This window comes from Pygocentrus nattereri, chromosome 30 (genome assembly GCF_015220715.1).
Source record: "Pygocentrus nattereri isolate fPygNat1 chromosome 30, fPygNat1.pri, whole genome shotgun sequence".
Classification (NCBI taxonomy): domain Eukaryota; kingdom Metazoa; phylum Chordata; class Actinopteri; order Characiformes; family Serrasalmidae; genus Pygocentrus; species Pygocentrus nattereri.
In genome coordinates this window covers 20,034,397-20,049,096 of record NC_051240.1, presented here as the reverse complement: position 1 = coordinate 20,049,096, position 14,700 = coordinate 20,034,397, and the positions used below count along the sequence as shown (strand labels likewise).

The following is a 14,700-nucleotide window of genomic DNA, read 5'->3' as shown; positions in this document are numbered from 1 at the left end:
ACACTTTTTATACAAGCTGACCTGCTCACTGATCTACAAAGACAAAAATCCAGTTCACATTTATAAATCATGCACATTCCCATCGAATGGTCTTAGAGCAGAAACTGCATAGATCTGAGGGACCTCCTTCAAAACAGGGAGACACTGCATTTCATGGCTCATTTGTGCCTCTTCAGTTATGGGTTGTTGTTGACCACATCACAGTGCACTAATTCAGTGATTTCATTCAATTCTCTTCTCTTTGTTTCAGGACTTAGACAGACACCATTGTCCGGCCATAGAACAGACAAACCATGTCTGGATATTGGTTGACCTCATTTCTGTTACTGTCCACAACCTGTGAGGTACAGTATGCCTAGTTATAATCATTACTGCAGTGTACAAAAATAAAAATAACATTTTTATTAACATTTTATTGACTAATCCTTTACAGCTCTTCATAGTGGCTCTTGCAGTGGAGAATGACACACAAGAGAAGTCTAAGAATGACGGTCACAAAATGGACATCAGCCAAAGCAAGATTGTAATGGCACAGTTTGAATGCTACCAGAAGATTGCAAAAGACCACTCTGATCACAGTCAAGCAGGTGAGAAATCCAGAAATCTTATTGCTGCCTAATTAAGAGTCTTCTGGGTAGAACAGCTGCACAGCCAGTCATATTGTGCTAAAAGTGTTTTTTGTCAATCTGAAATATAATTTTGTTTAAGATTAAATAACTTCATACTTCAAGTTTACCACAAGTCTCCAAGTACTTGTTGTAGTTGCTTCAAGTGAACTGGATGTAACATAGTAGTTCATACCAATGAGTAAACAACACCTGTAGCTGTGTATAGTAAAGTGCTGGCACCTGAACTGACCTTCATAACAATTAATAATTGCACTTCCATGCCTGCTTTACTATAATTTTGCATTTTCTGTACTATTAAGCTGTAAACACAGGTATAGTATTCCTGTAGATATACGGGAACATACTGTGTGTTCACAATATTTACTGTGATTTTAATGTTATGGAATTACAGCAAGATTACTGTAAATTATATAGCATTTTTACAGTATTTTACCTAATTCTTTTATGCCTGTATTCTTTAGCTGTAAACACATGTCTGGTATTCCTGTAGATATACGGGAACATACTGTGTTCACAATATTTACTGTGATTTTAGTGTTATGGAATTACGGCAAGATTACTGAGAATTTTATAGCATTTTTACTGTATGTATGATAGTCATAGTAAATAGCCATTAAGAGTTTTAGTGAGTTAAATGTTTAGATATATGGGAACATACTGTATGTTCACAATAGTTACTGTGATTTTAATGTTATGGAATTATGGCAAGATTACTGTAAATTTGATATAACTTGTACAGTATATATGATGGTCATAGTAAATGCTTTTATAGCTGTATTCTTTGGCTGTAAACACTGTTGATATAGCCGAACATACTGTGTGTTTACAATAGATACTGTGATTTTAATGTTTAATGGGAATTACAGTAAGATAACTGTAAATGTAATAGCATTTTTATGCTGTGTTACACTATGATAGTCATAGTAAAGGAAGATTAAGAGTTTTTAGTGAGTTATATGTCGTTGGCTGAACAAATTAAATTAAATACATGGTTAGTTTAGGGCACGATTTAGGAGACTTGGCCCTCTCTATTTTAGAGACTTTTTTAATTTTGTCTGATGATTCTTTGCTTTTATGTGTAAACGGCTACTGACTCACTGGAATGTCATTGTATGTTGTGTTGGGTGTGTCCATAGGCATACATTGTTCTTCTGCAAACACTCGGCCATATATTCCTGACACATGGCCTGGCTCCAACCGCTTCCAGGCAGAGATTTGTTTGACATCAGTTGTGAAGATTGTCAGTGCTTGTCTAGATTGAGCTTTGAGGCTTTCTGTCACCAGTGAGCATAAATCAGGTTAATGTCTCCCATAAGCAGCACTTCAAGAAGACACAGCCAAGATGTGTATTTCAGTGAGAGAACGCTCTTAAATATAAAGGTTCCTAAATTGTTCTTGGCTCGGACACACAGTTCTATGAACTTCAGTTTCTTTTTTACAGTCAGTGTAGTGTCGTATTATTGTTTATTACTAGCAAACATGAATGAAATGGAGAATGTGTTGTATATGGTTCTATATAGAGAATAAATAGAGAGAAATCTATAGAGAAATATAGAGAGAAATCTATAGAGAGAATAAATCTCTAGAATAAATCTCTATAGAGAGAAATCTATGGAGAAAAGAGTTCTCTATAGGACCAACGTGTTCTTCTAATGTTAGAAGCTTGACATCAACAAGCAACAAAGTAACAGTACCAACCCTTTTCAATGCTCCACAGAACCACATACAACACATTCTCCAATCTGAAGAAACTTTTCACCATGCGAAGAACTTTTTATGCATGCAAATGGATCTGAGTGTTCATGGTTCTGTATAGAATGACTGTTTTTGCTAAAGAACCATCTTTTTAAGAACCTTGAAGAACTGTATTTTTTAAGATTGTGGGCTATAATTAAAGAAAATTGCAGCTCTTGTGATTTGAAAATGGCATCGTCATAAATTGCGATTTCGATATAAAAATGATTCATTTTTCAGCCCTAGATTCAGCTCCTCAGCTAATCAGCAAGGCCTTGAACTGAATTCAGGGTGTTAGATGAGAGTAAATGCTAACATCTGCAGCGCCTTGGCCTGGAAGGTCTCCAGTTTGACATGTCTGATTTAGACTGGTGAGCCCCAGTTGGTATAGAACTTCACATTGTGGGTGCATTTTAAACTTTAAAGATGCTTCACACCCACAAGTTCATTTACAAACACACTTTAGTGTTTTCCTGCTCTTACACATGCCTTAACTGGATAGGCTGGTTAATGAGCTGAATAATTGTTTCAGGTGTGCTACACTAGAAGAACCACCATAATATGCAGGGCAGGGAGTTCAACACCAAGAGGGGGAACCAGGGTCCACAGGCATTAAAACACCCACCAAAACACCCTCTTTGGCACCTTTATTAAGCGTGTAGTTGGACTCTATTGTAAAAATGTTGTCTTCTGTCTATTTATATCTATTTAGAGCACTTTAAGTTAAGAGGTGTAAGAGGTTCTTTTAGGTGTCAACTTGGGAAAAGTTACTTGTTCATTTGTAACGCATTCTGTAACACTATATTTTGAGGGTCCACTGTAGATGCTTTGTAGATACTCACCTCATTTCTAAGTAATATTAAACCAAAGATCTGTTAGATGCAACTAAACATTTGATCGTAATGAATTCTACTGAATATATATCCCTAAACCTAAGCCTAACCTTTATCCTAATGTTGTAGAAGAGATCATTTGTGAAGAAGTTGAGCACCTGTAGATACTCTATAAGATCTATAAGGGACTATCAGAGTAAAGTGTGCTAATGAAATCCTGCAATGTTTGTTTCATATCCATAACGAGCAGTGAATCCAATATGGTAACTCTTGTGCTGTGTGTAGCCACAGGGGTGCTGTCGTGTAACCGTACGTGGGATGGGTGGCTGTGCTGGGATTACGTAGAGACTGGAGTCACCGCTACTCAACACTGCCCAGACTACTACCATGACTTTGACACAACAGGTATGTTTTGACTCCCACTTCAAATGCAAGTTGCACTGCAGTCTCACAGTTAAATACATAAATAAATATATTAAATGTACTGTAGATACAGTATTTACATGTATTATGCATTATTTGAGTTGGCAATGAGCCAATATAAACAAATAAAAATAAATATAAACATAAAATATAAAAGTCATCATTTATAGGATATTTTCTATTCTGAAAACCCTTAACCTTTATTTTTTTATTAATTTGTTTAGTTTTTTTTTTTTTTCAATTTCTTTTTTTAAAGATTTTTTACATTTCTTTTAAAATGAAGTAAATAATATTTAAATTCCACAAAGAAATGTGTCCCAAAGTCACTTATGGAAACATTTGAGATACTAAACCCTGAGCAGGGCCGAATGCCGAAACATGTCTTTGAGCTTAATAAATGTTCAGTGAATTACATGTGCTGTCCAAACTTTTTCTTCATCTTAGAAAAAATTCTACAATGTAGCTCATTCAAAGGTAATGATGTATGAACTATATCATATTTCATTTTTTTTCCAATAAGTTAAAATCAGCAAATAAAGTGTTCACTGCAGTAAAAAAAGCCATAAATAAATGTATGTCACTTACACTACAGACACGCTGATGTCCTGGGTTTGCATGCAACTATAAGCCAAGCTTATAATCCACGCAACTGTGCAAAATTTCCAACTCGAGCTCCAAATATTTTTCACTTAGCTTTTATAGTCAGCACCTGTAACTAGTTTGCAATGGAATTACAGAGGACATTTCTGGTCACGTTAGATGTTTTGTTGATTGTCTGAAGTGAAAATAAGTGAACGCATCCTTAACACACTTAAGTGTGGCATTTTATCTGCAAATTTTAATGCACAATTTCCATTTATTCCATGAATGTAACATATTAGAAAAATATAAAGCAAAAAATATGAAATGTTCCATAACTTTTGCACAGGCCTTATTTGTTCTCCAAATGGGTTAAATAAACAGGAACTGTGCAGTAAAATGTGTTTTGCAAAACAGCTGCTACAGAGCAGCAAACTACATGTTTATCCACTAAAATATGTAATTTAATCCATTTGTGTTCTGTTTTTTCACAATTATCTAAGAATAAAGTCGGTCACACCAGTGATGTCAACTCAAAGCTTCATATGAAATCATGAGTTAATGAGAAATGTTCTGATAACCGAAAGACTCAGTGGACTCACCATGTGCTTTTCTTCACAGATCCTCGAGTGATGTCATCTGTGTGATTATTTTTTCAAAATAAGAGATTTTTTGTTACGCCATAACACGAGTTACATGACTCCTAGGGACCACGACTTCCATTAAATATTTTATATTATTTATTTGGCTTTTGTTTTCATGTCATGTAATCATATATTTCATAGTCATGTAAAGATTATTGCAGCCCCACCCTTTACACATGACTGTGAGGATGAGCACTTCTATAAAATTGATTTAAAAACCAATATTTGTCATTTGTAATCATAACATATGTTTTATTTTACAATATAAATAAATTGTAGCCCTAGCATGTTTTTGAGTGCAATATACTGGTGAACACTAGGGACACAAAAATGGACGTTTCCATGGAGTGACTTATCTGTTTGATGATGTTTTTAAACAGTTATGTGCCAATTCATGCTTGCCTATTACAGAGCATTAAAGCCTTGATCAGGGATTGCTCTTCATTGTTTTCTAAGATATAAACTTTTTTTTAGCAATGGCTACGAAGATCTGCACAATGGATGGCCACTGGTTCGTCCACCCTGAGAGCAACAGAACATGGACCAATTACACAAGCTGTTCAACAGAGCTCAACACCGAACACGGCAAGGTGAGCTGGAATCTGAAATGTTCTAAAACTGCTGTGAGGTCGTCACGAGAAAGACAAAGATAAGCAGCACGCATCAGCTTCATATGAGCCTTCAGATTTAAGGACACATGCTACACGTCTGACTGCATTGTTTGTTTCCTTTAGACGGCGCTGAACCTCTACTATTTGATCCTCATTGGTCATGGATTATCTCTGATATTTTTGTCTGCTTCTCTGGCAATATTCTTCCATTTCAAGTAAGTCAACTGTGACACCACTACATTTTAATTGTGTACTGCTTGTACCAATAACTAGCAGTGGTGGACAGTAACTATAATGAGACAGTAAATGTATTTAGTTTCTGTACTTTAGTATTTTTGGTGTATCTGTACTGAAGTTTCTCCGTTCTGGGCGTCTTTTTCCTTTCACTCCACTACATTTCAGAGTCTAATATCCGACTTTTTCCTCCTACATTTTGAGAAATCTGTCGTTCCTTTTGGTTTCTGTGTGTATAAAAACGTAACATGTCAAAACGAAAGAAGCACAAAGCCAGAGCACCAATCAGGGCCCAGCGGTCACTTTGTTTAGAGCTGGTTTTGACCTGTTGGTCATACCGAGCCAGTGCAGCACGCGGTTCAACGTCAGCGCAGCAGCGTAAAACTTTGGGAGAGTCTGTTCAACATAAATGATGAACTAACCTAACTTTGTGTAAATAGAGCTCAATATAGAAATATGTCCACATATGCAGTCGAGACTGACGCGGCTTTTTTCTGAATTTCTACAAACACCATTTCATTTTATAGTAAATGAGTTTGGGCTGGTTTATGTTTATGAACAGACGCCTACAGATCAACATAGTAAAGGAGCTCATCTGTGATCCTGAGTTTAAAGCCAGTTTTTATTCAACTTAAACTTGGAACTAAGTTGTAAATAAATCTGAAACTGAAACTTTGCTTGTGTGTAAAAAGTGATTTCAGAGCCACTCGGTTCTCCCTGATGGAAACTGTTTACCTTCAGTGTTTTGTGCTTCTGATCATTTTAATAGACGTCAGCGTCACTAATTAATGACGTTCTATTAAAAGACTGGTTTACCAAGAGAGACGCTGGAGGACTTTCACCTGAAATGAGTTCATGAAGCCAGTCTGGTTATAAAAATGATAACAGGACATCAGAGCCAGAATTACTCTTTTAGTACTTTTACTTTATACTTAAGTACATTTGAAGGCAAATACTTTAGTACTTTTACTCAAGTGGAGGTCTAAAGGGAGGAACTTCTACTTTTACTGGAGGAATATTTTACCCTGGGTGTCTCTACTTCAACTCAAGTACATGGTTTGTGCACTTCATCCACCACTGATAACTAGTGATGTTGCTTCATGTGTACTGATTTATTTTCTCTACCCACAGGAGCTTAAGTTGCCAGAGGATTACACTCCACAAGAACCTTTTCTCCTCTTTCATCTTGTACTCTATTGTAACCATCATTTGGTTCACCGCTGTTGTCAACAATGACAAGTTAATAGAAACAAACCCAGTGAGTAGTCTACTCTTTGTGTTGGGCACTCAAAGGCACTTTTTAAGGGGGATTGTTATTATACTGTTAGTAGTCTGGAACAAGGGCCTACAACGTAGAATCTGTACTCTGGTCCACTACCTCTGTCTGTCTCCCATCACATAGTAGCCACATTTATATGCAGCCTAATAATCCATTAATAATCCGACTATTAGCTCAATCAGAATAGGATACATCCATGTAAACACTTCACTGGGAATAGCCATTCGGAATACACTTTCTATCCAATTGAACGAGGTAGGTAATCCTGTAAATAATCTGTAAATAGATTTGCCCGGACTCACATGATGCTTGTTGTCATGGTAATATCTACACTAAGATTAGATTAGATTAAGTGACCCTTATTAGTCCCACAATGGAGAAATTTCACTTCCGCAATCTGACCCATCTGTGCAGTGAAACACCACATACACACTAGTGAAGACACACACTAGGGGGCAGTGAGCACACTTACCCGGAGTGGTGGGCAGCCCTATCTGCAGTGCCCCGAGAGCAGTTGGGGGTTAGGTGCTTAAGGGCACCTCGGTCATGTCCTGTCGGCTCAGGAGATCGAACCAGGCTGGTTCCTTAACCTCCAGCCCACAACTGCCCCTAAGTGATTCTGTATGCATGTGCATAATGTTGGATCAGAAAACCTCTAGTGTGCATGTAAACAGAGATGTTCCATCAGGCCATTGAGTAGAGTGCATATTAAACACCTCAGTGTTAATCTATAATCAGAATATATTTAGTCGTAGTGGCAGACGTCTTTGCATGTCAGCACAGCCAATGGAACAGTGAATTAAGGCAGGGGTTCTCTAGAGGTTGTTAAATGATTTCCCCAATCCTTTGACTTGAGTGACGATCCCAGTGCACATTTGGCCAACAGAGTCAGCTTAAAGAAATAGTTTTTTAGCTAGAAGTATTGAAAAATCTCCAAAGTTAAGTCATTTCTGATATATATGTATATATAAAACATAGTGTGCCACAACTTTCACACAGGCCACCTTTTATGTTTTATATTTTCTCCTATATGTTAAATTCAGCAAATGAACAGCAATTCACTTAGACAATTAACAAATTATCATCTCATTTAACCAGGGGTGCCCAAACTTTTGCATCCGACTGTTGCTTATACTCGCCTGTTTTCTCTTTCAGGTGAGCTGTAAGGTGGCCTCATTCATCCATCTCTATATTCAGGGCTGTATGTACTTCTGGATGCTGTGTGAGGGGATCTACCTACACACGCTCATTGTGGTGGCTGTGTTTGCTGAGAAGCAGCACCTGATGTGGTACTACCTGCTGGGCTGGGGTGCGTTCATCATGTCCCACTGCGTTGTTCACTGTGTGGTTACGACACAAATTGATGACGATGTGACTTAGCATTTGTTTCTGTCGAACGTTTTCCAGGATTTCCTCTCATTCCGACTTTGATACATGCCGCAGCCAGAAGTTATTACTACAACGACAAGTAAGTTTATGCGCTTTTGAAACTCACTGAAACCGCAAAAGAAGCTGTTGATGTCATTAATACACAGTCGCCCTGTGTTATTGCTCTGAGAGAGGAGTGTAATAATGTGAAAATCTGCATCTTGTTTTCTCCTCGCTGCAGTTGTTGGATCAGTTCAGACACGTCTCTGCTTTATATTATCCATGGGCCCATTTGTGCTGCTCTACTGGTGAGTGCTCTCTCTCTCTCCCTCCTTTCACCAGCATGCGCTTTTTTTGCCTCTGTGTTTGGACTGGAAATCTAATTTGAATCGTTTAGTTAGCCGTTCTCTGTAGAATTAAAAGAGAACGCCTTGATTTTATGGAACTGTTCCACCAGCAAGTTCACTGATTACATCTGTTTCCCACGTTCTCTGATCTTGAGTTTTCCTGATGCTGGTGTTGCCGTTTGCATTGTAATCAGTGCTAAAGCAGCTTTCTTTCCTTGCCCCCTCCAATAATAGATTGTAGCTTGTAGTTATTATGATTTAAAATGCATGGCTCCTAGAAATAGAACAATTTAGAACATTTAGAATTTGGTTTTTACATCTTTCAATACAGTGCAAATGAGAATTTATGCTTCCATTTCCAGTTAATTACAGCATGGAACATTACAAACCTACAATGTTTGAAGCAAAGGTTATGCTTTATAGTGTCCAGTCGAATGCTGCAGCTCAGGGGGTCGGCAACATGCGGCTCTTTTACTGCCTTGTTGCGGCTCCACAACAGAATTTTTAGGTAAAAATAAAATAATTCTCCATTGCAGTAAAATAAAGCTCTGCTGATCGTCCAACACAGTTTTAACAACAAATGGACTCAAACGCTGGACTTAATGCATAACTGCTAATTCACCCTTTAACTCTGAAGATTGGCGCACTGGCAGCTGGTCACCATAGCAACACAGACATCTTGCCTGTTAGCTAGTAGCTAATGAAAAGACAAAGAGAAAGATTTGAGACGAACATTGATAATTTGGAGACAAATGGACTTATTTGCATTTATAATCACTCCAGCTGGTTTCCTAATATTTTTGTTTTATATATATATATAACCCTACATTTTGTACAGTGTCCTTGAGTGTCAAGAAAGGCGCTTTTAAATTTAATCTATTATTATTATTATTATTAATATGTTTCATCTGCAATGAGAAACTGCCAGAAAAGTGGCTAAAGCTGAGCTAAATTTAAAGCAAAGTAAGTCTGCGTTTTTCCATTTACGTTAAATTGGTCAGCCTATACTAGGACATCAGCACATACTGAGACATATTTACAGCCAAGATGGTAAAATGGGCATAAACTGTTGTGGCTGCCAAGGTGGTTTGAATTTTGCTGGACAAAATGTCTCTTCTTAACATTGGGGTTGCGACCCCTGCACTAGCTATAGGTCAATGTTGTGACATTGGCAGAGAGTAAGACGCAGTGGTAGCCATGCTTGTGCTGAGAGAAGCGCTCTTTGTTGAGCAAACTGGCAGAAAGGCACATGCAGGACACCAAACTCACAGGGGAGGTCAGCTTTGGCTACACACTTCTCCATGACGACGAGCCCCCTGCTGGTACACATACCTACACATAAACAAACAGACCACAACATTACCACAAATAGGAGGAAGGGTGTATACCATGATCCTTTGCGTGCGGCCATGTGCATAGCCACACTTCCATAGTCTCCTAGTAGCAGGTCACTACTATGTTAATCCCAAGCTAAAACCATGATACAAAGCTACAGCATGTGATTCAGTATGTTGTACTGATGATTCAGTATGCATTATTTCCTTTATAAATAATATGCCTTAATTCACTGTTCCATTGGCTGTGCTGACATGCAAAGACTTCTGCCACTACGACTAATTTTTAACTGAGAAAATACTCACATTTGTGGGTTTCTTTGGTTGCTTGCGCACCCAACCTGTGGGTTCCTCATAACACTCTTTTTGGATTGTGCCTCTGAAAAACCTCCGTTTGGAGGGCCACATAGCCCTAACACTTCGCCCTCCCCCTCTACGTCAACAAAAAATTGGGGACACCTTACCCCTAGACGTGCAAGCACAAAACAGAGGGGTGAGGAGTGACATGGGATTGGACCTTGATGTTGGACTGTGTAGTGTAATGTGGCCCCTTACCTGAAACCCCTGAACTACGCCACACTGTTAGCATTGTTATTTATTATTTACATTCACTATACATGCCCAGTCCAGTGTTTCACACAGTATTAAAACAGTGCAAAAAGGGTAACTAGCTAATGACATGCCTTGGGTTCAAGGAAAACTGTGCAGTGCAAATGAGCCTTCAGGACTGTAGCTGGAAAACAGCCTGCTTGGCACTGCTTTAAATGTTCAAAGCCGGTCTTTCTCTAATTCTCTCTTTCTTTATCTCTGGTCTTCTCAGGTGAATCTGTTCTTCCTCCTGAACATCGTCAGAGTATTAATAACCAAGCTGAAGGTGACCCACCAGGCGGAGTCCAGCCTCTACATGAAGGCTATGAGGGCCACCCTGATCCTGGTGCCTCTCCTGGGCATCCAGTTCGTCCTATTGTCCTACAAACCAGAAGGACGATTCTCCTTTGAAATCTACTCGTATGTGATGCAAATCCTGTTGCATTACCAGGTGAGAACTGCTGAAAAGCAGCAGGAGAGCGCCGATAGCCTTGTCGGAAAAGTTGTTTGCTTTCCTGTGTTATGTTTTACACCAGAGAGAACAATAAAGTATTGTCGTTGCGTTGTGTAGAGGACATTCGCTTCTCAGAAAGAGGTCCAGATGAAGCACTATGCACTGTGGAGCAGGGCATCCGAGTGCTAAAGGGGTGTTGATTTCAGTGTAGTGTCAACACACTGAAAAAATGAACATTCAAAACGGTGTATCAACAGGAAACTGTATCGACAGGATGCCCCTCAGTCTCTCCTGATGGTCTCTCATTTGCTGTCTTTCATGGAAACCACTGTCGACGATGAAAACTAGGCAAATTTCCAGTCACTAATAAATTCTTGAGTCAAGACATTTTAATAAATATTTAAAATGGAATCAATTCTTGAACCAGATACCTTGAGTTTTGCAAGGCTCTCATTGTTTGTTCATGAGCAGAATCTTCACAGCTGTCTCTATAACCCTTCCCTCATATAAGCCTCATATTACACCTCTTACAGACAGTAAAGGATACATTTATGAACATATGTTGGAGTCAGTCCATCAACTCAATAAAAGGGATTCAGAACTTTGGGTTACGTTTGCTGATTTACAAAACACGGAAAAGGCTTGATCTCTCATTAATGTCCTCTACTGCTTATTTATTTTTATTTTAATTTATCCTTTAATTTAATCAGGCAATCCATTGAGAACATATTGCTGCTGTCAGAACAAAACCTCGTATCTCCATTTTTGACATAATTTGAAAATGTCTGTTGTACTATACATTGCGGGGGGGGTGGGGGTGGGGGTAGAAGATTGTAGATCCTTTGTTAATTATCTTGGATGTTTTATTTTAAGTTTAATTGAAGTACTTCACTGCTTAACTATTGAGTTGTTGGACAGGGATTGTTTGATGCTGATGCTCTTAAGTTTAAGTAGCATTTTGATTATACCAGTAACTTCCGGATGGTGGATTTGTGAAAGGCCTGGGAAAAGAAATGATAGATAACACTGAATACATGGACTACATTGGATCTACATTGGATGAACATTGGGGTTACATCCCTGGGACCAAATTGGTAAAAGTCAATTTCAAGACCTTAGCTGTGGAACTTAGAGCAGCACAGCTTAAGCTAAATATGATACTGTTTTTTAACAGTTGGTAAACCTGATTGATTTTTTTTTCTTGACTGTTTGGATGTATGCAATATGGATTGGATGCTGCTTGCTGGCATTATAGATTGCAGCATCTTTGCTGTTAAATATCAAGGACCACAATGGAAATAAGTCCTAGACTTTATTGTGTTGTCCATGACAAAGAAGTTGAGATGTTTCCCCAGAATTTAAGGCTAATCAACAGTCCATGCTTTGATCTGTAGATGATCTACATTATCTTATCTCTGTACTGTTTTCTCCCACACTTTAGGGTCTCCTGGTGGCAACAATCTTCTGCTTCTTCAATGGGGAGGTGAGTCATTGTGCTTGTGCACTTCAGCAAATTTGAGGCAAAGTTGAACTGAGTTTTCATGGATTTTAAGTCATGCAAACATATATCATCATTTTCTCTGCTGAGGTGTCATTTTCTTTTTTAAGACATCATCACATGGGCATAAACAGCTGACTGGACCAAACCTTGTCTCTCTCTCTGGCCTCTAGGTCCAAGGTGTGTTACGGCGGCATTGGAACCAGTACCGCATGCAGTTTGGCGGCACCTTCTCCAACCAGGAAGCCCTGCGCTCTGCATCCTACACCACCTCCTCCATGACAGAGGTGCACCGTTGCTACAGCATCGACGGACACATGGAGACACTGAACGGCAAGAGCTTCCACACCATGGAGGCCACCATCCTTCGATCAGATAACCTGTACATGTGAAAAGGCCACTGATGTGAGCATTTAACTCAGAGGACCTGACTACAAGACTTAAAGTTCATTGGGATCTATTTTGACTGATCCTTTCATCACCAAGAAAAGGCCATTGAAAAAGCCTTTTAAACAGCAACACTGTCCTTGATTTCTTAAGGAGGACAGGATTCTTATTGTGGACTAGGAAATCATGCGGAGTACAGAGGATAGCTAGCACTGCATCCTTCAAACAGTTAACTCTGAAAGCACCATCCATTGGTTGTATTTTCCAGCCTTAAACAGGACAGTATTTGGGATTAGCAACCAGCAAGAGTCTTTACAAGAATTAATGTGGATTAATGTGGATCGCTCTGGCATTGAAAAGAAAGTTCTAAGAGATTCTGAAAAACAAACTGTACTGAGGGTGTGCTGATTGTGAAACCCCATCTGTTCTTTGTTGTTTCCACACGTGTTGGTTTGAAATGCAGTGTTTCTGAAAAGTGGACTTTATAATCTAAATTGAGACAAAGGCAAACCACAGCAAGGAAAAAAATGTATTTATGGAATGTCCCGATGCAAAGCTGATATGTCTTAAGCTCTGTACGCTAGGCGCAGGGAAAACCCACTGTATCCGAACGGTAATGAAAAGGAATGTCCAAGGCTCAAATTCAAAAGAATTCCAAGCGTTATTGAATAACTGCGTAGTGTACACCACATGGAGTTGTGTCTTTAGCAATGACTAGAGTCTTGAAAATGGGTAATACTTACAACATAGAAACCAAATATTCATTATTTCCTGAGGTTTGTTGGACCGTCATAGACCAAAAATGACTCCACCAGAGTTGGACATTCCGCGTAATCTTGTCCTCAATACAATTCCGAGTCTGGCTGTACCCTAAAGGGAACAGTTAGTTCTCTCACTTCTCTGATTTTTACAGTCAGCATACACGAGTTTACAGTAAAGTCTGTAGAAGACAGGTTCTAAATGGAGATCTCATTCAGTGTGTCCTTATGTCTGGAACATACAGACGCTTTTGATGGTTTCTCATGTTTCTCTTTTAGGGCATTTCAGTCTAATGTTCATATGCTGGAAAGGAAACTACTCACACTTGGAAAATGTAAATATATTTCTCGTTCTAGGTGTGTAATGGATGTCGGATGTCTGTATGAGTACAACGTTTGTATATTTATAAAGGCATAATATGCTTACGGTCAATATTTGTCAACATATTTTATGTGTAGGCACTATTAATAGGAAAGGAATCATAATACATTTTGATCAGCTGGTTTACTCTTTACTGATGTCAGAAAGTGCAGGTCGTGGTGGGATAGTGCATTGAAATTTTCTCCTCGCTCATGTTCAGTTGCATGCTGAAAACATTGTGGCAATGTTGCCGTTTCTTTTGTGCGAAATTGTACTTTGGTATAACCTTTTAAGTTATTGTACTTAAAGACAAATATATCACCAGGTCTTGAACAAGTCGCAGTCCTTGTGAGTATTTTTGGGTGAACATGTTTTTAAGAGCTTGAAAACAGACATGTAAAAATATGTTTAGAGAACCTGCCAGTGGGTGCGTTTCAGTGACAGGAACCAAAACAGCTCACATGTCATGTGTTTCGTGGAAATCCACCTGCTTAGCTGCATTTGACACCTCCCAGAGCTACTTCAGGCTCCAGCTTTTAAGAAAAAAGGTTAGAAATTAAATCAAATATTTGAAGTAAGGTGGTATGGAAGGAGGTATGTGCTGCCTTTGCTTTTTGCTATGATGTTTGGGATTAGCAT

General features: G+C 38.7%; 1 protein-coding gene across 1 annotated transcript in view; it reads left to right on the top strand.

Moving 5' to 3' along the window:
• The window catches only part of calcrlb (calcitonin receptor-like b), a 31,253-nt gene extending 16,856 nt beyond the window's left edge, over nt 1-14,397 (top strand). The window contains exons 2-13 of the mRNA XM_017722239.1: nt 251-344; nt 434-587; nt 3,482-3,601; nt 5,317-5,432; nt 5,577-5,668; nt 6,819-6,945; nt 8,122-8,275; nt 8,374-8,434; nt 8,576-8,642; nt 10,836-11,054; nt 12,499-12,540; nt 12,729-14,397. Of these exons, the coding sequence (XP_017577728.1) occupies nt 294-344; nt 434-587; nt 3,482-3,601; nt 5,317-5,432; nt 5,577-5,668; nt 6,819-6,945; nt 8,122-8,275; nt 8,374-8,434; nt 8,576-8,642; nt 10,836-11,054; nt 12,499-12,540; nt 12,729-12,947 (1,422 nt within the window). The 5' untranslated portion in view covers nt 251-293 and the 3' untranslated portion in view covers nt 12,948-14,397. The remainder of the gene's footprint in view (nt 1-250; nt 345-433; nt 588-3,481; nt 3,602-5,316; nt 5,433-5,576; nt 5,669-6,818; nt 6,946-8,121; nt 8,276-8,373; nt 8,435-8,575; nt 8,643-10,835; nt 11,055-12,498; nt 12,541-12,728) is intronic.
• The last annotated feature ends 303 nt before the right edge of the window (nt 14,398-14,700 follow it).